The sequence below is a fragment of the Mauremys mutica genome, chromosome 1 (genome assembly GCF_020497125.1).
Source record: "Mauremys mutica isolate MM-2020 ecotype Southern chromosome 1, ASM2049712v1, whole genome shotgun sequence".
Lineage (NCBI taxonomy): Eukaryota > Metazoa > Chordata > Testudines > Geoemydidae > Mauremys > Mauremys mutica.
In genome coordinates, this window is record NC_059072.1 from 197,310,408 (window position 1) to 197,332,541 (window position 22,134).

A 22,134-nucleotide genomic window follows, 5' to 3' on the forward strand; every position below is an offset into this window, starting at 1 on the left:
CTTCAGCCGGCTGGGTGAGTTCTCTGAGTCTGTAAATAAAATGGTGGTTTTGTTAGCTGTCTGGCCTCAAGTGATTTCTTCCTAAACCGGCTGCCCCCAAGGATATAACAAGTGGTGACGATGGATGGGATCCTGGTGCTGGTCCAGTAACAGAAGGAAGTAGAAGTCAAGGTACAAAACAAACAAATAAAAATACTGCTTGTTTGCACTGACTGTGAAAGTGAAACTAAAATCATGGCTACTCTGACCAGGCCACTGGAACCTTTTGATGAGAATATAGAGCAGTGGCATGTGTATACTGAGCGTTTTGAGCTTTTTGGTATTGCAAATGACATTACAGAAACAAAGAAGGTGCCAATATTCTTAAGTGTTGTAGGGGCTAAAACCTACTCCCTGCTACGCAGCTTACTACATCCTGTTAAGCCTGAGACTAAATCTTACAGTGACATTGTGGAAATCCTGGGGTCCCATTTCTCCCCAAAACCACTGGTAATTGCTGAAAGATATAGGTTCCACAAAAGAGACCAAAAGGAAGATGAAACAGTTGTACAATTTGTAGCCATTTAAAAAAAGCTAGCAGAACACTGTGAATTTAAAGAGATGTTAAATGATGCCCTGCGTGACAGGTTAGTGTGTGGCCTGTACAGTGAAGCTATACGGAAGCGCCTACTGACAGAGGCTCAGCTTACCTTACAGAAGGCTGTTGATATTGCTCTCTCCATGGAAGTGGCTACAAGGGAGGCACAATACATCGGTGCATCCCCTAGGGTGCAAAAAGTGTCACAAGAACCGACCCACAAAACTGTGCAGAGTCAAGAATGTTACCGCTGTGGTAAGCTGGGTCACCAGGCATCGGAATGCTGGTGTAAGGACCTGGTGTATCGACACTGTGGCAAAAAGGGACACATTGAGTGTGCCTGTAAACAAAAGAAAAGGAGGCCTGTGGTCTGGCCGACAAAAAGAGGAACCTTGCATACCCTAGAGCAGACCCAGGATGATCAAGGTGACACCTCAGCGCAAGAGAAAGTGCCACTGCATGTTTTGTCTTTGGTAGTGGGCTCACATGAATACTGGGTAACCCTGTTATTGGATGGCAAACGTATACGCATGGAACTGGACACCGGTGCAGCTGTCTCACTGATCTCCGAGACTGTGTATAAAGAAAAGCTACAGCATCTTCTGCTTAAGGCAACAAAAACTGTTCTGAAGACGTATACGGGAGAAGCTGTGCCTATGCTGGGCACTATTGATGTTAAGGTGGAGCTCAATGGACAGGTGGCTAAATTGCCACTGTTTGTGGTGAGAGGTAACTACCCAGCCTTAATGGATAGGTCTTGGCTTGGGAAGATTCAACTGAACTGGGCAGAAGTGCACCGGATGACTAAAGAAGAAACCAGTCTAACCCCTATACTAAGGAAACATGCTGCTGTTTTTGGAGATGATTTGGGAAGTATGAAGGGAATCACTGTGACATGGAACATTAAACCTGACAGTCCACCAAAATATCTGAAAGCCCGAACTGTGCCATATGCCATCAGGCCAAAAGTTGAAGCAGACCTGGAGCGCCTGGTCACCAATGGAGTCCTCATACCAGTTACCCATAGCTCATGGGCCACTCCTATCATTCCAATAGTGAAGAAAGATGGTTCTCTCCGGATTTGCGGTGATTTTAAAGTCACTGTCAACCCAGTGTTGTGTGCAGAGCAATACCCGCTTCCCCGCAATGATGACCTCTTCGCAGGCCTGGCTGCGGGGACAAAAGTTCAGTAAGATTGATCTGAGTCAAGCATATTTACAGATGCATGTCGATGAAAAGTCCCAAGAGCTGTTGACTATTGTGACTCATAAGGGGCTTTATCGATACTGCCGCTTACCCTTCGGAATAACATCTGCTCCCGCCCTGTTCCAGAGGGCTATGGACCAGATCTTGTGTGGCTTGTCAGGAGTTCAGTGCTATCTGGATAATATCTGGTCACTGGAAGAAATGAAGAGGATCACTTAAAGAATTTAGAGGCTACCCTACAAAGACTGGAAAAGTATGGCCTACGAGTTCGCAAAGACAAGTGTGGATTCTTCAAGCCCTCTGTTGAATATTTGGGACACATCATTGATTCTGCAGGTCTTCATAAGGCCCCTGCGAAAGTTAAAGCTATTGTGGAGGCTCCCCCACCACAAAATGTAAGCCAGCTGCGCTCGTTTCTAGGACTACTGAACTATTATGGAAAGTTCATCTCACAGTTAGCCACACTGCTAAAACCACTTCACGAGCTCCTTGGGCAGAACAAGGCCTGGAAGTGGACTGAAGACTGTGATGTTGCATTTAACAAAGCTAAGGATCAGAGGGGTAGCCGTGTTAGTCTGGTTCTGTAGAAGCAGCAAAGAATCCTGTGGCACCTTATAGACTAACAGATGTTTTTGCAGCATGAGCTTTCGTGGGTGAATACCCACTTCTTCGGATGCAAGTAGTCTAAAGCTAAGGATGCATTGTTAAATTCGGAAGTTCTAACGCACTTCGATCCATCGATCCATCCTTACCCCTGCAATTGGCCTGCGATGCCTCCCCTTATGGAGTGGGAGCAGTCGTGTCACACATTATGCCTTCGGGAGAAGAGAGACCTATTGCTTTTGCTTCACGCACTCTAAGCAAAGCAGAAACTAACTACGCCCAAATCGAACGTGAGGCATTAGGAATTTTTTGGAATTCGGAAGTTTCATCAGTACCTGTTTGGGCAAAAGTTTACTCTTCTTACAGACCATCGACTTCTGACATCAATTTTTGGACCCTATACAGGCATTCCCCCATTAGCTGCTAGTCGTATGCAACGTTGGGCATTGTTACTTTCAGCACACACATATGAAATCAAATATCGGAAATCCACTCTGCACGGCAGTGCAGATGGCCTCTTAAGGTTGCCTTTGCCGGTCAAACATCAAGATAGTGCCCAAAAGGAAATCTTCTACTTTGAACAGGTAGAGAATACACCCATCACTGCTACTCAAATAAAGAAGGCAACTCGCGTTGACCCAGTATTGTCCCAAGTTATGGACCTGGTGATGCATGGAAAATCTCGACAAACCTCTCCGGTCTCATCCGACCTTGTTCCCTACATGTCCAAGCGAACAGAGTTATCGGTCCAATCCGGTTGTTTGTTGTGGGGGAGACGTGTCATTATTCCACCACCACTGAGATCACAGATGTTAGAACAGCTACATTCCAGTCACTGTGGAATAGTGCGCATGAAGGAAATTGCACGAAGCTATTTTTGGTGGCCTGGATTGGACAGCGCTATTGAAGAGAAGGCAAAAGCTTGTATGTCATGTCAGGGTGTGAGGAATGCACCCCAGTGGGCACCCCTACACCCATGGGACTGGCCTGAAAACCCGTGGCAACGTATTCACGTTGACTTTGCTGGCCCCCTTGAAGGAAGCATGTTCTTGGTGGCAATAGATGCCCATTCTAAATGGCCAGAAGTCTCTATAATGCAGTCCACTACTGCAGAGAGTACTATCCAAAAACTACGAGGACTCTTTAGTCGTTTTGGTCTGCCAGAACAACTTGTGAGCGACAATGGATCGCAGTTCGTTTCTCAGGAGTTTCAAAATTTTATGAAGGCAAATGGGATACACCACATCACGTCAGCACCATATCATCTGTCCACCAATGGATTAGCTGAAAGATTTGTGCAGACAATGAAAAACGCTTTGAAATCAGCAAGGGGACAACACTCCATTCAAAAGCGTCTGGATACCTTCTTACTTTCCTACAGAAACACACCTCATGCTACGACCCAGGCATCCCCAGCCTTTCTAATGTTGGGACGACAGCTGCGCGCTTGCTTTGATCTGCTGAAACCTTCTGAACCCCGACAAACTGTGCAACATCAGCAGCAATATCAAGTCATCAGACGGGCACCCAGAGCAAAAGACCGAACCTTTAGCCCGGGACAGCCAGTTTTGGCTCGGAATTATACTTCCAGAGCTAAATAGGTCCCGGCCACAGTCATCACTCAAACAGGACCTGTTTCCTACACAGTCCGGACTGCAGAGAATCTTACCTGGTGGCGACATGTAGATCAGCTGTTGCCAGGTCATGCCAGTCCTCAGGACCCATCTGCAGTTGAGGGGTCTGACTTCACCTCTTCTGGTGAGGCACAGAATCACGAGTCACCTGTTCCTGACTGTTCTCCTCCATTACTGCCGGCGGCTGAGATACCCCTTTGCCCAGCATGAGCTGATACCACCTCCTCACCCGTTCGTGCTGCGGACCCTGAGCCCCTAGTGCTTTCAGGTGCAATAACACCAGAAGTTCGCCATAATCCACCTAGAGACAGAAGGCCTCCTCATCGGCTGGATCTTTAGCTAGGGCGAACCCACGGTTATGGGGCAAAATAATCCCCAGGGTTTAGCCGGGAATGGAGGCAGTCTACCCTCCTTCTCTAGTCTAGTGTGTGTTTTATTTAGGGGATGTTCTTATTAGGGGGGGAGGAATATGTTGTGTATTTGGTTGTCATGGTTTTTGTTGCTATGGTAACTGAGTTAGATTATTAGGGGATAGCTCAGCCAGCTTCAGCCGGCTGGGTGAGTTCTCTGAGTCTGTAAATAAAATGGTGGTTTTGTTAGCTGTCTGCTGTCTGGCCTCAAGTGATTTCTTCCTAAACCGGCTGCCCCCAAGGATATAACAGCGGGCACTGGTGGTGGGGAGCCCAGGGCTGGGGCAGCAGCAGGGTTGTGGGAGGGCACTGGTTGGGAGGAAAAGGGGAAGCCCAGCTCTGGGGTAGCAGGAGGTGTGTGGGGGGAGAGCCCAGGGCTGGGGCAGCAGAGGGGTATGGCGGGAGCCAAAATTTTTTTTGCTTGGGGCGGCAAAAAACCTAGAGCCGGCCCTGTCTGAAACGAAAAGCTGTTTTGAACCAAAATAAAATTTAAAAAAGCATTTCATTTCAGCCATGTTGAAACAGAACACTGATTTATATTGGGGTGAGGACTTTTTTTTTCCAGGGCTTTTTGGGCTGGAACAATTTGCAAAATGGACATGAACTCATGAAATATCTGTGGTGCCCATCTCGTGTGTGTGTGTGTGTGTGTGCGCGCGCGCGCGTAGGCAAAATATTTTGCCCAGTTCTACTTATCATATTTACTTTGTGTATTTCTTTGGTAGGGTGACCAGACAGCAAATGTGAAAAATTGGGATGGGGTGGGGGGGAGATGTAATAGGAACCTATATAAGAAAAAGACCCCAAAATCAGGACTGTCCCTATAAAATCGGGACATCTGGTCACCCTATTCTTTGGCCATGTCTACTTTATCACTTATGTTGGCAAAACTTGTTGCTCAGGGGTGTGGGTGCTGAACGACATAAGTTTTGCTGGCATAAATGATAATGTGCACAGCTACCGCCGCTCATGGATGTGATTTATTTATGTTGACAGGAGAGCTCTTTCCCGTCAGCATAGAGCGGATACATGAGCGATCTTACAGTGACGCAGCTGCATCGGCACTTGCGAGCTTACACTGGCTCAGCTGTATAGACATGGTCTTTATCTCTACAGCAGGCCTGCATAACATGCGGCCCGCAGCGGTGGGTGAGGGAGGGGGGCTGAGGAGGTGAGCAAGCAGGTGGGCAGTGGTGGGGGGGCAGTTGAGCCGGTGGCTGGCCCCAGCTCACTGCTGCTCCACCTCCACCTCCTCCCCTTCACGCCCTCTCTCCCCCGCCCCGCTTTCGTGCAGGAAGCCTTGGAGGGCTGAGAAACAGTGCGGTGGCTTCGCGCTCAGGCCCAGGGAGGCAGAGGCAGAGGTGAGTTGGGGCGGGAAGCGGTTCCCCTGCATGCCACCCGGGTTACCTGCTGCAGTGTGGGCGGCCCTCCTCATGCCCCCCCCCCCGTTGCCCCAGCTCACCTCCGCCTCTGTCTCTGCCTCCCTGGGCCTGAGCACGAAGCCACCGCACCACTTCTCAGCCCTCCCAGGCTTCCCACACGAACAGCTGATTCGTGGGAAGCGGAGGGGCTGCGAGTTTGGCCTGACCTGGTGCTCCAGGCATTGTGCGGCAGTGGCGTGGCCCGGCTCTAGCCGAGCGGCACGGCTATAGCACCGCCAGCCACCTCCAGGCAGTGCGGTAAGGGGGCAGAGAGCGGGGGGGGGCGTTAAATAGAGAGCAGAGGAGTTTGGGGGGGTGGTCGGGGGTGAGAGGGTTGATAGGGATCTGGGTGGTCAGAAGGTGGGGAACAGGGGGGTTGAATGGGGGCAAGGGTCCCAGGGGAGGCATCAGGAATGAGAGGAGGGGTTGGATGGGGCGGCGGGGGGCAGTCAGGGGACAGGGAAGGGGGGTGGATGGGGCAGGGGTTCCAGGGGGTGGGCCACGACCCCTTTGTGTGGTGAGGAGGGAATCGGTTTTTAAAATTTTGGCAGCTCATCACTGGCTGGGTGGGGGGGTGGGGGGTTGAGGAGGTGAGCGAGCGGGCAGTGGCGGGGGGGGTTAGTAGGCGAGCCGGGGAGTGGGGGGCTGAGAAGGCGAATGAGGGGGCGGGGGGCAGGCGAGCTGCAGGGGTGGGGGACTGGGGAAGCGAGCTACGAGTTGGTGTCTGACCTGTTCTTCTGATCTGGTCTGGCTCCCATCCCCTCTCTAAGGGTTGCAGCTGTCTGGAGGTGCCTGCCTTCCTCATTCACACCTCGTTCATTCAACAGGGCAATTGATTACAAAGTGGGGTGGAAGATCTTATTCTACTTCTAGCAAAAAGACATTTTTCTTTTACCTTAATTATACTACCTTAGGGGCCCGCTATAACATATTACCAAGGTTCAATACCACTGTTTTGGCAGGGCGGTGTTGGGGGAGGGTGTTATGTTTCGGGGGGGGGGGGGGGCTGGGCGGTGCTGGGGGGGTTCGGCAGAGCTGGAGGGTGATTCGGTGGGGCCGGGGGGGGCTTGGCCCTCAGCTGTTTTTTGGAGTATTATGGCCCTAGCCACTTTACGAGTTGTGCAGGCCTGCTCTACAGTATTAAAAGGGATTGTACATGCTAGTTTTAGAAGGGTTAAATTGGGGCACTGTCTGTGTGCAAAAGGTTATACATTCCCCTGACAGGTAACTGTCCATGTGCTCCACACAATTTGGTAGCCCAAAGCACTCTTGTGTATCTGTTTTGTATATAGCTCATTCTTAAGAGTTCTAGGCCTCTAGGGAGATTATTAAATCAGCACTTTGTTAACTTTCCCTTTGGATATTGAACAAAGGGCTTTGTGGTGGTGCCAGCTGCTCCTGACTAACTCACCACGCTGGAGGGTGACGAACGTTACAGAAGGCATACAGCTGATGGATAACATTTTTAGGGGGCAATTTTCTCCCTCTCCTTCCTCTCCCTAAGGCTCCCAGTATAAACATTCCCTTTGGAACAAATAGGTTAATTTGGTATTACAGACATGTAGCACTTCAACGGCAGAGCTACCAAAAATGGAACAATGCTAAGTGGGCTCCCAAGAAAAATTCAAAGTGAGATTCCATGTTTGAAGTGCCCTCTTTGTCATGCTCAGCCCCTCTTTCAAGGCACCTATAATGTCCTTCCTAACACTAACAGCCTCTCCACCCCACTCTGTTGTGACAGGCCAAACTCCAGCATATGTTGACCCAAACAGCCCACTCTTACCAGCTGCTCCTCTGTCCAGGTGGCCCTTACCATGTATGCAGATGAGCAAGCAGCTTGAAAGGAATTACCCTTTGCTTTCCTTTGGAAGTTTCCTTCAATGGGGTCAGAGATTTAGCACTTCCCCCTCCCCTCTGCTCTCTTCTCTGCTGTACTCAGGTGCTTTTCTTTGATTTCTTCTCCTTCAGACCAACCAGAGACTGAAGGAGAGGCAGCTAGTGCAGCTTGACTCTTGTCCCTCTGACTTGTCTGGTAAGACCCCCATGGGCTTGCTGAACCTCAAACACTACTGCTGGGTGTAAATCATGCCCTATGTATGTTATGTATAGAGTACCCAGTTCAGCAGCAGGGCCGGTGCAACCATTTAGGTGACCTAGGCGGTCGCCTAGGGCACTAGGATTTGGGGGGCACCATTTTCTTCAGCAGCGACCGCGGCGGCCGGATCTTCAGCTGCCCCGGTTGCTGCCGGCATTTAGGCGGAGGGAGCTGGGACAGGGGAGCGTGGGGAGGGCTGCCTGCAGCAAGTGGGGAGGGGCGGCACTCAGGGGAACTCCCCACCCCAGCTCACCCCTGCTCCGCCTCCTCCCCAAGCACGCCGTGGCCGCTTCACTTCTCCCGCCTCCCGGGCTTGTGGCGCCTAAGCTGATTGGCGCTGCAAGCCTGGGAGGCGGAAGAAGTGAAGCGGCCACGGCGTGCTTGGGATGGAGGCGGAGCAGGGGTGAGCTGGGGCGGGGGGGCACCTCAGGGCGGAGGGGGGGAGTTGCCGGCGGGGGGGCCTCAGGGCGAGGGTGTGGGGTGGGGGGAGGGCACAAGGTGGAAGTTTCGCCTAGGGCACGAAACCTCCTTGCACCAGCCCTGTTCAGCAGTACCCATTATTAGCTGAGTCAATAGAGGATTTCAGTCTCTATACAACTCCAGTCCCAAATGAGACAACTTGGTTGCGTTGGAAATTTCAACCTGGCCAAATCAGCAGCATACTAGCCTTCCAGACTCCATTTGTGCTGAGCTTAGTTCAATCATTTGATGATTACTGTGTGTCACCAGCCCAGAAGAGTCCTGTGCTATATGAGCCCATCCTCAGAGCAGAGGGATGTGAGTTCTCCAAACATTTGCCTTCAACCCTTTAATCTGAACTATTTTGACTTTGCTTCTCCTGATCAGTGGTGTTCAGAACTACAAGGGGGAAGCTGAGAGTCAGACAGTATTAATCATATAACTTCTATTTCAAAGGTAGTGATGTTGCAGATGCAAGTGGGGGCAGGCTAACAGAGGCATAATTTTAGCTTCAAATGGGAATTCTGTTTTGATACATATCAGCCGGCAAAAAATGTACATCTTTTCAAACTGATCAGCTAGTCAGAAATTCCCAGTCATTTGAGGGCTGCAGGTGACCTGTAGCTAAATAGTAGTAATTCTGATAATTGAAGAATCCTGACTACTGCCAGTCTCACATGGAGTAATTAAGGGACAAGTATACCAATCAATAAATGGCACATGGGATTACAGATTTATAGCACTCCTGAAAGATGCAGTCCCCTGACAAAGGGCTTAAAAGATATTAAACTGATCTTCTGGCCAAAAGGAACACCTGAACTTCACTTTGACTCTTTATTTCAGTTGAGGACTCTTGAAGCTCAGTATAAGAAATAGAAATTATAAAGCAGACTGTGGTAAACAAAAATATACATTTTCTTTCCTTGTGAGTGCTGGAAAGTTTCTTTCTTAGACTGTATGCTGATGTAACATGGGGAGAGTGGCTGAGATGAAGGGGGAAGACTGAAAAGGTGAATTGGAGTCTTTGTTCGAGGGAGTGCTTCGCACTAAAAGGACATAAGGCAACTGAACAGAGTGTCAGTCATAGCTTGTGTTCTTTTGATTTGATTTTTGGAAGGAGTGATTGGCTAGACTTGTTTTCATTTATATAACTTGTATTGTGGTAGTATCCAGACACCCCAATTACAGGTCTATTGAGCTAGGCTCTGTACACAATAAAAACCAGAGATCTTTATATATAGCAGGCCTGCACAACTCGTAAAGTGGCGAGGACCATATTACTCCAAAGAAAACAGCTGAGGGCCGAATCCCACCCCCAGTGCCACCCAGCCCCTCCCCCCCGGAAACATAACTGCCCACCGGTGAGCTGGGGCCAGCCGCTGGCTCACCTGCCCACCCACCTCCTCAGCCCCCCTCCCTCACCCACCGCCACGGGCCACATATTGTGCAGGCCTGATGTATAGTATGATATTTTGTACTTTCTACAGAGTCTTTCTTCCAGACATTTCAATTGTTAAATGTTAATTAAGTCTTACAATACCCCCCTGCGGTGGTGTGCAGTTGTATAGAGATCACTTCCCCCCACTGCAAAAATACAGACACTTCTGGAATGAAACACATTAACAGTTTAACAGCACCCATCAGTGCTGTATTTCTCTGTTATAAACAATTAGAGTATATGCATATAATCAGCCAGTATAAGTATCTAATAAGAACATTTGCTTTCCTGACAGATAACTGGAAGATTAACTTAATTTGCATAATGTTCTGCCATGCAAGAAAAAAAATCACTATTTGCAGGGACATTATGAAAAGGTCAAAACTAATCATTTGTTGTTGTGAGTTTGTAGATAGACACACTGTTATCTTTCAGGACAATGCATATTCTCCCTCTTTGGATTTGTGGGTGTCATTTTTGGAGTTAATGAAAATGGTACTTCCATTGCTACGACTTTGTTTATAATACTCAATGGCGTAAACCAACCAGTGTTGCTTTTGACATATGTCTATAAAGATACATTAGTGTTAATTTAACTTGAGCATTAATATAACAGATACATTGTACTGTGTGTATATATATATGCAGATATTAAAAACTAAAATATACTTGTGTAAAAAGTAAGCTGCCCACTTCAGAAGTTACTGGTTAGGCTGAAGAAGTTAAGGCCCTGATTCAGCAAAGCATTTAGGCATGTGCCTAAGTCTCAATGGGATTTAAATGTGCATGCTGCTTAATCAGAGCTTTAACTAATTGAAATGCTACAAAATATTGGAGAGAACAAAAGGAAAAGTCTCAGAACTCTTTTATACCTTTTTTCTGCTTGGGCTCAAGGCCGTAGGCATGCCCAAAGCTACTGCATGTTACAGAAGTAGACGCAGAGACATAGGCTTGGGATTAGAGGGAAGGATGGTAGTGAAATGCTAGTGAAGAGCCATTCAGAGAGAGGAACCAGAAACTAGTGTGAAAGATTTTGTGGGACTAGAGAAACTATGACCAGATCAAGCAGAGGAGCCTAGCTGATGGGAGCACCCACAAGCAGATGGGGAGTGAGTTTAAGGGGGAGCCAGTGCTCTCTAGCCTCAATTCTGCAGCTGCAAATGAATAACCCATTGTATGCAATTATACTATGAGATAGAGAACAAAGTCATAGTGGGCAAGGACAGTGACCAGCAGTAATTCCACCCTGAGCTTGAACTTGGGGAGAAGAACATGCCTGATTGTAAATGTTCCAGACTCATAGGTCTAACCCATCTTCAGGTTATTAAAAGTGACAGACGAGGAAGACCTAGGTAAGAAATGTGTGGCTATAAACTGCTCAGCAAATTGTAGGGTTCAGGGAATCTACAGTTACAAGAGTAGTTCAGTTTCCATGTCAGTTCAGTCTCTGAGGGGAAGGGGAGTCTCATGAGCAGGGCCAGATTTCCAATTAGGCCCAGCAGGCATGAGCCTAGGGGCGCTGGCATTCGAGGAGCACCTAAAAATTCGAAGTTTGCAGTTCCTGGGTCCCGGCAGGGGGTGAGGCCAGCTGAGGGGGAAACGGCATCACACAACCCTACTGGAGCTTTCCTACCAGCAGGGATGGTGAAACAGCCCCCTGTGGCAGGGGAAGAGCTCAGCAGTCAAACGCAGGGGGCCCTGCCAAGCAAGTGGGTCCTGGGGGAGCTCCGCTTGGGCAGGCCCCGTTCCTGCTCCAGCCTGGCTGATTGAGCCACTCTTGAGGGGCCAGAGTGATCCTGAGCAGCCCCGCCGCACCGCTGGCTCGCTCAGCCTGGCGGACACAGTCACCTCTAGGCAGGGTTGGTGAGTGCAGCCGGGGGCAGGGCATGGGAGAGTGGGTCTCTGGTAGAATTTGTGGAGGGTGGGTGAGGTCTGTGTGTTGGGGCGCTGGGCAGTTGTGGTGGTGGGGCACCTAAGTTAAAAGTGGTGTGAGTGCCACCTCCCTCCCCCGCAGCTCCTGTTTGCTGCAGGCGGTAGGGGGAGCTCAGAGCCAGGGCCCCCAGAGATGTCCATCCACCACGGGTGTCTAGGGGCACGCAAGAGGTTAATCTGCCCTGCTCAAGAGAGCACAGGTTCTGTATTCCATGAACTCTTTAGTTCCCTCCTTGTCCTCTACTGAAAAATGCATTTTGTACCATCCCTCTAACTAGTTAAAAAATAGAAAAAAAAATCATTCCATATGTCACCTCGACTAGACCAGCAAAAACTGGTTTTGTGGCTCTGTATTCTACATCATGCCAATCTACCGGTTTCTAAGAGATCTGACTTAAACAGCATTGGCTTGAAGCATAGCATTAAGAAACCATTCATAAAGGGATGGAACAGGAAAGATAATACTGTGCTGTAACATACACATTCCTTCCAGATAGTTTAAAGGAAACAATAATGGCCCATAACTTTATGAAATCATACTGGTACACTACTTACTACACAGTAAGTATAGTACATGAGGCAGCCATCAGAACTTGTCACAAAAACTTCCTGACATGTTATTGAAGCAGCAGTCAAAAAAGCTAACACTGTTAGGAACCATTAGGAAAGGAATTGATAGTAAGACAGAAAATATACCGGGTAGTGCTGCTATATAAATCCATGGTACGCCCACAACATGAATACTGGATGCAGTTCTGGTTGCCCCCATCTCAAAAAAGATATTAGAACTGGAAAAAGTACAGAGAAGAGCAACAAAAATAATTAGGGCTATGGAACATATGAGGAGAGATTTAAAAGACTGGGACTGTTCAGATTAGAAAAGAGACCGAGGAAGGTTATGATAGAGGTCTATAAAATCATGGATGGTGTGGAAAAATTGAATAAGGAAGTGTTACTCTTTCACATAACAAACGAACAAGGGGTCATCCAATGAAATGAATAGGCAGCAAGTTTAAAACAAAAAACAGAAGTGCTTCTTCAGGCAACCAGGGCTGCCCTTACCATGAGGAGAACTGAGGCGGCCACCTCAGGTGCCAGACTGGGGGGTGGGGTGGGCGCCACTAGGACCCCGAGTATAGAAAATTGTCTGCTGCTGGTGCATATGTATTCTCTCTGCTCTAGATGCACAGAGGTGGTGGAGTGCTGTGCTGGAGGAAGGAGGGCACAAGAGACATAACAGGCAAGCAGGAGAAAAGGGGAGAGGGAATAACAGAAAGCAGCAGGAGCTGCAGGGAGAGAGAGAGGAGGAGGAGCCTCTTATGTGTCTCTCTAGCACCCCCAGGAGCCTGGACTGATTAATACCAGCTTCTCAGGGAGCTTCCTGTTTCCTGCTGTTTCCCTGAACCCACTTGAGGAGAACAGGCAGTCAACTGAAGTAGTAGGAGCCAGTTAGGCCCTTAAGATGCTGATATCTTCCCTCACTCAGGCCCTGCTACCAGCCTGCTTATTTGTCCCCTTCAACTGAGTGTTGAGAGCCACTATAGCTGGCACAGAACAGCAGTCAAGAGTGAAAGAAGAAAACGCCCCTCTGGGTCAGCATTCAGAAAAAGAAAGCAAGCAAATGAAGCTTTTCTATCTAAGCAGGAAGGAGCTCTCCTGAGATACATAGACACAAATGTTCACGGTGAGCCTTCCAGCCCCAGTGAGGATGCGAGTGGTGAGGAGATGCCTGATCTTCCAGTTAGAGTACAGGTGACCTGTCAGCTATTGCAGCATCCATATCTCCATCTCAAATAGATGTAACCATGCACATTCCTGAAGAAAAGTGTAGATCAGAGAACAATGTGGTGGAGGCGCAAGAAACAGCTGCTGCTGAGTTTAGTTCCTTAAGTCTAGATGATCCAGGACTGTGGACCCACTTGAGCAGTAGCCTGAGGGACTTCCTTGTACTGCATGGGCCACAGCAAGTGAAAAACGTCATGTTCCCTAAAAACAATGAAAATAGAAGTTTCCATCCGACACATTACTGGCACGAAATCCCCAATAGTGACAGAGTGGCAAAACCATGGCTTATGTACTCAAAAACCCAGAATGCTGCATACTGTTTTTGTTGCAAACTCTTCCAGTCTAATGTTCCAGCCACATTGTGTTCTACAGGAACAAAGGACTGGAAAACTCTGGCTAGAAATCTGGCATGCCATGAGAAGGCAGCAAATCACCAGAGAGAATTCCATTGGTGTAAAGAGCTTGAGATGAGACTAAGGTTAAAGGCCACCATAGATGATCAGCATCAAGAGAAGATTGCATCAGAGTCTTTACTAGCAAAATGTGCTGAAAAGGCTCATTGCCATTGTACGAATGCTTGCTGCCCAAAACCTAGCACTGCATGGCACTTCAGATCAGCTGTATGTGCCAAACAATGGAAACTTCCTTAAAATTGTGGCGCTGATGGCTGAGTTTGATGCTATGCTCCAGGAGCATCTAAGAAGACTCACCACCCAAGAAATGTACACACACCACTACCTTGGAAAAACAATTCAAAATGAGATCATACAGTTACTGGCAACAAAAGTCAAACAGAAGATTGTGGCAGATCTGAAGTCAGCAAGATATTACTCTATTATTCTGGACTGCACACCTGACATCAATGACTTTAATGGTGCATTTTGTAACAACAACCGAACCTAGTGAAAATGTCCCTGCAGTGGTGACTGTCAGAGAGCATTTTCTAGAATTTATTGACACTGATGATACTGCAGGAGCTGGTATGGCAAATGTGCTTCTTAAAAAGCTGGAAAATATGGGAATTGCGATAGCTGACATGAGAGGTCCGGGCTATGATAATGTTGCCAACATGAGAGGAAAGAACAAAGGAGTACAGACATGGATCCGAGAGTTAAACCCTCAAGCTTTTTTTGTCCCATGCAGTTCTCAATCATTGAACTTGGTGGTCAGTGATGCAGCATCAGCTTCTAGAGAGGCTGCTGAATTTTTTAATGTAATTCAAAGCATCTATGTATTTTTCTCTGCATCAACTCATTGATGGCAAATTTTGAAGCAACATCTGGGAACATCCTCTGACACTGAAACCACTGAGTGCCACACTATGGGAAAGTCAAGTGGAGGCGATAAAGCCTATCAAACACCAAATTGGGAAGATAGATGATGCCATAGTTGCTGTTATGGAGGATAATGCTATGACAGGAACTGTTTGTGGGAGAACAGTGGCAGAGGGAAATGGAATCACCAGAAACATACATAACTTCAAATTTCTGTGTGGCTTAATGTTGTGGCATGACATACTGTTTGAAATAAATGTTGTAAGCAAGAGACTCCAAGGTGTTGACCTTGATATATCTGGAGTAATGGAACAACTGGACAAAGCAAAGTCATACCTACAGTCTTACAGGTCAGATGAGGGATTTCAAAACATTCCCAAGAGTGCACAGAAGTTGGCAGAGGAACTTCACACTGAAGCTATTTTCCCACCTATTCAAGAATACAAGAGTCACCGAAGAAGAGGACATTTTGATTACAAGGCATGGGATAATTCCATAAGAGGCCCCAAACAACAATTCAAAGTTGAATTCTTTAACCAGGTGCTAGATTGTGCAATACAGTCAGTTGAAGAATGTTTCATGCGACTCAAGGAACACAGCAGTATATTTGGGATGTTGTATGATATTCCAAAACTCCTCACTATACCTGAAGACCAGCAATGCAGGGCACTAGAGACAGTGTTGACACATGATGACATGCACGGTATTGATGTGAGTGATTTAGGTGATGAACTGAAAGCCCTTTCAAGATACATTTCAGCAGGATCAACTCCAAAGGCTGTTCTGGAATATATGTTCACAAATAAGATGACCACCCTCTTTCCAAATGCTTTTATTGCTCTGTACGTATTTCTAATGCTTCCTGTAACAGTTGCCAGTGGAGAACGCAGCTTCTCCAAGCTGAAGTTAATAAAAACACATCTACGCTCCACAATGACACAGGAGAGGCTGGTCGGCCTTGCAACCATCTCAGTGGAGCATGAGCTGGGCCAGACTGTGGACCTTCGGGAAGCAGTTCAAATCTTTGCAACCAAGAAGGCACAGAAAGCACCACTTTGATTATCCAAACAGATAAAAATGCTAGTGTTTACTATGCAGACAAGAAAAGTTACATTTGCTGTTACGGCATTTGAAAGTTAAGTGTTACTTAAAATTTTTGAACAAGGCATTTAAAGTTGTTAGTTCTCCTTTATTGGGGTAGGTAGCAGAGCAGTACCATGAGAGGAGTAAAACAGGAAGAGGGCAGAATTGAGACCTTTCAAAGTTTTGGCCCAAGCAAGGGGGTATGGGAGCATCATTTGAGCTCCCCGTCTCAGGTGCCAAAATGCTGTGGGCCGACCCTGGCTGCAGGGAGCTGCAGAGTGCACTATTGCTGGTGGCTCCCGGATGGAGCAATTGTGGAGCTATGGCCCTACCTTCTGGCAGAGCAAGTAACAGTTGGGGATAGAGCTTGTGACAGCTGTGCAGGGATGCATCCCTATTACCTAACTAGGTTCTTGTGTCATGCCCATCAACAATTCCCAGCACCCCCCAGTGCTGGTACATGTATTAAGTCTTTGAAGCTTCCAGGCAGCATCACTCCCCTCTCCAGTTCATCTTAGCCACAAGGGAGCCATAAGTGAGAGCCCCACATCTGGAATGCTTTCTTTCATCTCCAGTGTAAATGTGACTCATTTGACAACTGAGTATCAGGCCCCAAGTGAAGTCTCTTAACATACATCACAATATCCGGTAAAGCCACAGCTCTTGATGGCCCTTCAGCTTGAAATTTAAGGGACATATTCTGCCCTCGCATACATGCATGCAGCTCCTGTGGATGCTCATCAGAGGAGACAACTGGGCTTTCAAATGTGCAATGTTCCAGGAAAAGAACAAAAAACTCCCGAGTTATGTAACACTCAGCGTTTCAATCAGATAGAGTTTGATTAACTTTGTGTTTCAGTTCAAACACTTTGCATCTTTCACTTTCCAGTTTTGGCTGAATTTTTTGCTTTTTGTTTTAGAGTTTGTATGAAACCAAATCACCCCAAAATTTCAACTGTTTGGGTGTGTAAAACATAGAAAACCAGTTTCATTTATTGCCTCCAGAAGCTACCCCTTCTCCCAGCTCTCAGGGAACAGGCCACAGACCAGGAAAACACTTTTTTGATAATTTTGATACGACTTAAAAATAAGCAAATCAATATTAGCTTTAAAGCCTCCCAGGCTGATATTGCACTGGTCATAAACAGGTTGTAGTTTTACTGTATAATTAGCCACCACCCACCTGGAAAACACTGCATGAGTAAGTTATATAAAAGAGAGGTGGCAGTAAAGAGGCTTGTGTGAAGTTCTTTTTCCAAGTCTGCTACCAAGTGGACATATTTCCCTTCTATGACCCCATTCATGAATGGGAATGAGGAGCAATCACATGGTGTGATGCTGGCAAAATTGCCACCGGTCTGAAATCCATGGATCCCCAGTCAGCTGTGCAGGGACCCCCTCCTCCCCTTTGATCTTCTGATAGCCACATGAGCCCAAAGCAGCAGGAAGTCAGGACATAGCCATCTGTCACAGTATGTTCTCTACCTTCTCTGAAGGGGGAGTCACAAAACATGCAGGAGAGCTATTGTTACTTCAGTGGAGCGCTAAGCTCTACAGTGGTTCTTTGACATTCTCATGGGGAAGCATACCACCTACCGCTACTCACCTTGAGCTTCTGGTCATGTCCACTTCCTCTGAAAATTGCTGTGATAGGCAAAATAGATACATAGAGATGGGCTGGAGAAGTGCCTATAACCTTCCTCCTCCTCCCCCATTGGATCTTTTACACTAACTTGCACAGCTGGGGGCAACATGAAGGAAGCAGAGGAGCCTGAGTCTTGAAACGAATAAACTCTTTTTACTAGAGTTGTGTGAATGCTATTAATTATTATGGTCCAAATTAAAAATAGTGACTAGCGATTTTAGATGCTGACCTTGAGATACCTTATCTTTAGGAAGTTCTAAGCAACCACTCCCTGAAAATCAGATCACTTTTAAAGTGGTTCAGCGTGGGCACCAAGAATTTATTCCTCACTTTTGAAAAACGTGGTGTGTATCATGTACCGCAGTAGCAACAAAGGGTGCCAATCAAGGATCAGGTGCTGTACAAAGAAGTGTATTAAAAACAGTTGCCACCCCCAGAATGCCCACAGGGAGTGTTACAAGGAGCCTTTATTCTTTCAAAAGGTCCTTCATTTGATTTAATGTTGCAATAGACTATTTCGTATACCATTAGGATTCTGAGGTCCTTGCAGGTTGTGATTTGTGTCTTTGACATGGTCACACTGACAACCATAACCTTCAGATATTTGAAATTAATACGTTCAAAGTGGTGAGACTTGTGATACTGGCCTACTTACTTTAAAAAGGATATGATGGGTAGCCTAGGCTTACTAGTTACAGTTAGAGGTTCTTTTTTAATTTTTTTTAAATATATTTCTATTAATGTTTTTGATAGAAACAAAAATAAAAGATCAGAGGTTTTAATTTAGACATTCCCCTCTGTTTGCAGCAAGATGCTGGTGTGTGGGAACAAGAAAAAGAAACGTTTCAGTGTCCAAACTGAATTATGTGTCAAATGAAAGACTGTAAAGAAAAGGGGAAAAGCAAATTAGGTTTTAAAAATTTCTTCAGTTTTCATACATTGAAATTGTACTTAAGAACATAAGAATGGCCATGTTAGATCAGACCAATGGTCCATCTAGCCCAATATCCTGTCTTCCAATAGTGGCCAATGCCAGGTGCTTCAGAGGGAATGAACAGAACAGGGCAATTATCAAATGGCCCATCTCCTGTCATGCAGTCCCAGCTTTTAGCAGTCAGATGTTTAAGGACACCCAGAGCATGGGGTTGCATCATGCCCATCTTGGCTAATAGCCATTGATGGACCTATCCTCCATGAATTATCTAATTCTTTTTTGAACGTAGTAATCCTTTTGGCCTTCACAACATCTCCCGGCAACGAGTTCCACAGGCTGACTGTGTGTTGTCTGCAGCCCAATCATGTCTGTCACCTGCTGGGATCCACTGGTGAGGCAGGGGAAGGAACTCTCTATGCCTTCAACTCCCTCCTTAGAAGTTCTCTGTGCGGGGGAGGCCATTATTACACCTATAACTGCTCACGCTCTCAACCTACTGAAAATGTTTTTTCATTTCAACAGAATCTTGGAACTAAACTTCTGGTGATGACAAAACCCTGTGAACAAGTTAATTAATCACAGGGACAATGCACTAGAATAAATATGAATATTCTTCATGCTACAGTAGTTCAAAGGAACTAAGGAAAAATTTCTGCTATTGAACATATCACTGCCCTTCTTCCTAACTAAGAGGCTAAAAAGAGGTAGTATTTCATGAAAGACTATTCTTTGCTTAATAATAGGGTCTTTTAAGTGGTGCCCCCTGTCGCTCTTAGAGCAAGTAGTGATAACCCAGAAAATCAGCACAGTTCTGTTTTCTAGCAGATGCAGTCTAGCTTTGACATTTTTGTGGTCCGTTTTATAATATGAACAAAATGAACTGTCTATTGTTGGCTCTTACGTATAAGGGAAGCATTATAAATTAGGAATTTCTTTGGTACTATGAGCCAGAGGGATAAGGCAGTGTACCAATGGCTGGGCTTCCAACTCTCTCAACTTTTTCAGGAGGTTTGTAATATTTGGTATCTTTTCTTAAAGCCCTACCCTTAAGAAAAGACAGAGAATCTCAGCTTTCATATTAAAAAAATTCCTAGCCCTCCTGGTTGCAGAGAAAAGCTTGAAAAAGTGATCCTTAATAGGTCAACAATAGGAAGGGAAATAAAAAGAACCTATCATTTTCAAGCCACTTAGTTTTGTAGAGCCTGACTCATGATTTTTAGATGCTTGTGATTGGCAGTACTGCAATTTTTATAAAAAGAAAATAAGATTACATTATGATGACTAAGAAAGTGACAGGAAAAATGTAGGACATTCAGATTATTGGAAAAAAACAACCCTGTATCTTTATTTAGAAAGCACATACAGCGATGTATGGGGAGGGAACAGAGATGCAAAACAGGTCGGCATACAAATTCCTTTCAAAAGATATGGTGAGACGCTTCTCTGATTAGTTGTATATCAGTCTATATGAGCATTTAAACTGCTATACCTTCCCTAGATAAAAAGAAACCCCACACAATTTCTGAAGAATAAGTAAAATGTCTATTTTCAGAAATTCCTCCATAGTCAATTTTGTAGGCAGCAAAGTTTTTGTTTTGTTTTTTATTCCTGATGTTTCCCAAGAGGGGTTTGGTTTTTTTTGTTTTAAGCCATGGTTTCTTTCCTCAGTGTCCGCCTCTGATGACAAGTAAGGATACTTGTGAATGATGATCTCCCTTTAGTTCTTGACCTTTTCTTTAACTTCTTCTGATGCTTGAGTGAAATCCCGAGCTCCTCCATTATAGCATTAAAAGAAAGACACTAGAGAAATGTGGAAAAAGTGTTTAACATTCAATGAACATAAATTTCAGTCTTAAATTCTGCAAAACTTAGGGTTTAGGTTTCTATAAACACAGGCTTTAAGGCCTAATTCCCAGAACTCATGAAGTCCATGTGTCTCTTCATTGAGTTAAACAGTCTGTGGAGTAGGGCCATATTGCACAGTGGATGGGATTTTCAAAAGCTCTGGGCACTGACCCAATCCTGCTCCCTTTGAAAATTAATTTAACTTTTATTTCAATGGAAGCAGAGTTAGGCCACAGCTGTGCGATTTTGAAAATCCTACCTAAACACATTTATGCCTTCCATGGTGCCTTCAGATTATGAAACTTACCTTTCCTTGGGAAAACCGTACTCATGTTAGTCTTGAAAAACACTAGTGCTAAAGAGAACAAATACAACTTCTTTTGACGATTATTTGATTTCTCCTCCCCCATCTATAAAATTAATGAATCTATAAATAAAACATTTTCCAATGCTCTTTCTACAGAGAAATGTTTTAAAAGTGTTTTTCTCTGTGTGTCCAGGAAAGGAGAAATTACATTAGAGTGAAATAGTTGGAAAATTGCAAAATGGTTTAGAAAGTGACATGCCATTTGGCTACAGGATTCATGAAGATGTGTTTGGGGGCAGGGAAATAACATAAAATGGACAGCTAAAATAACTCTGTGGTATGAAAATGTATATAGCTTCACATGGAAACAGTTGTGATGTACAACTAATATACAGACTTAAAAAAAATCAGGTGATAAGTGTGATTAAAATGTACTTTTTTTGACCACCTCACCAGTACCCAGCCCGCTAGTCCATCCCTTATTTTTAACATTCCAAACCCCTCTCAGGATGCTTTTTTAAACAGCCCGTAGAAATGTTTCCTCTTTCCCAAACATGGATTTTTTCCTAAAATTACACTGCTGGAAGATGGGCTCTACGCAGTCCTTGACCAGTAACAAGTCAATTCTAATACGTCAAAGCCCTGCAGAGCTAAATATGAAATATTTATTCTAGGGGAAAGAGAAATCCAAGCTTCCCTACCAGCTTCGAGTCCCAAGAAAGACTTTAAAATGTGAAGTGTGTCATTATGATTAGGGCTGTCAGTTAATCGCAGTTAACATCACACTGTTAAACAATAGAATACTAACTGAAATCTATTAAATATTTTTGAATGTTTTTCTACATTTTCAAATATATTGATTTCAATTACAACACAGAATGCAAAGTGTACGGTGCTCACTTTATATTTTTATTACAAATATTTGCTCTGTAAAAAGATAAACAAAAGAAATAGTATTTAATAAAAATACTGAATAAATTTGGTATTCTGTTATTGGTTAACAGTGTGATTAAAACTGTGATTAATCGCGATTAATTTTTTTAATAGTTTGACCGCTCTATTTATGTTAGATGTTAACTCAGGCAGAAAAGTGATTTACCAAGGCTGCAGAGGGAATCCTTGTCAGAGCAGAGATTAGAACTCAGGAATTCTAGACTTCCAGTATCATGTCGGGTCCACTATTAATCATGCCCTCCTTTATCTGAGTAGTGCCTGGCGCTGATTCTGCAAGCTGGTGTGCACACAGCTCCAGTCAGAGATTGGGGCATTACTATGAGTGCTTCTTCAGTGTACGTACATATATTGTATGTACTCCATACAATGTGGTATATACTGTGGTGTACCAGGTGAGAGTTTATTTGAGCAATATGTTGCACACAGACCCAGTATGACCCTAGATTATTTAATGTACACTTTCTTTGGCCTGGGCTACACTAGCGGGGGAAGGGAGGTTTCGAACTAAGATACGCAACTTCAGCTACGCTAT

At 45.5% G+C, this 22,134-nt stretch overlaps 1 protein-coding gene and 1 long non-coding RNA gene across 3 annotated transcripts in view; one reads left to right on the top strand and one right to left on the bottom strand.

Annotated features, from left to right (window-relative positions):
• LOC123362029 overlaps positions 1-22,134 on the top strand; it is a 103,007-nt gene that overhangs the window by 74,436 nt on the left and 6,437 nt on the right. The gene's annotated exons all lie outside the window — the stretch shown is intronic.
• GRIK1 (glutamate ionotropic receptor kainate type subunit 1) overlaps positions 19,878-22,134 on the bottom strand; it is a 240,982-nt gene continuing 238,725 nt past the window's right edge. For both annotated transcript variants that reach the window (XM_045002299.1, XM_045002298.1), the window contains one exon: positions 19,878-20,296. In XM_045002299.1, coding sequence (XP_044858234.1) covers positions 20,141-20,296 — 156 coding nt within the window. In that variant the 3' untranslated portion in view covers positions 19,878-20,140. The remainder of the gene's footprint in view (positions 20,297-22,134) is intronic.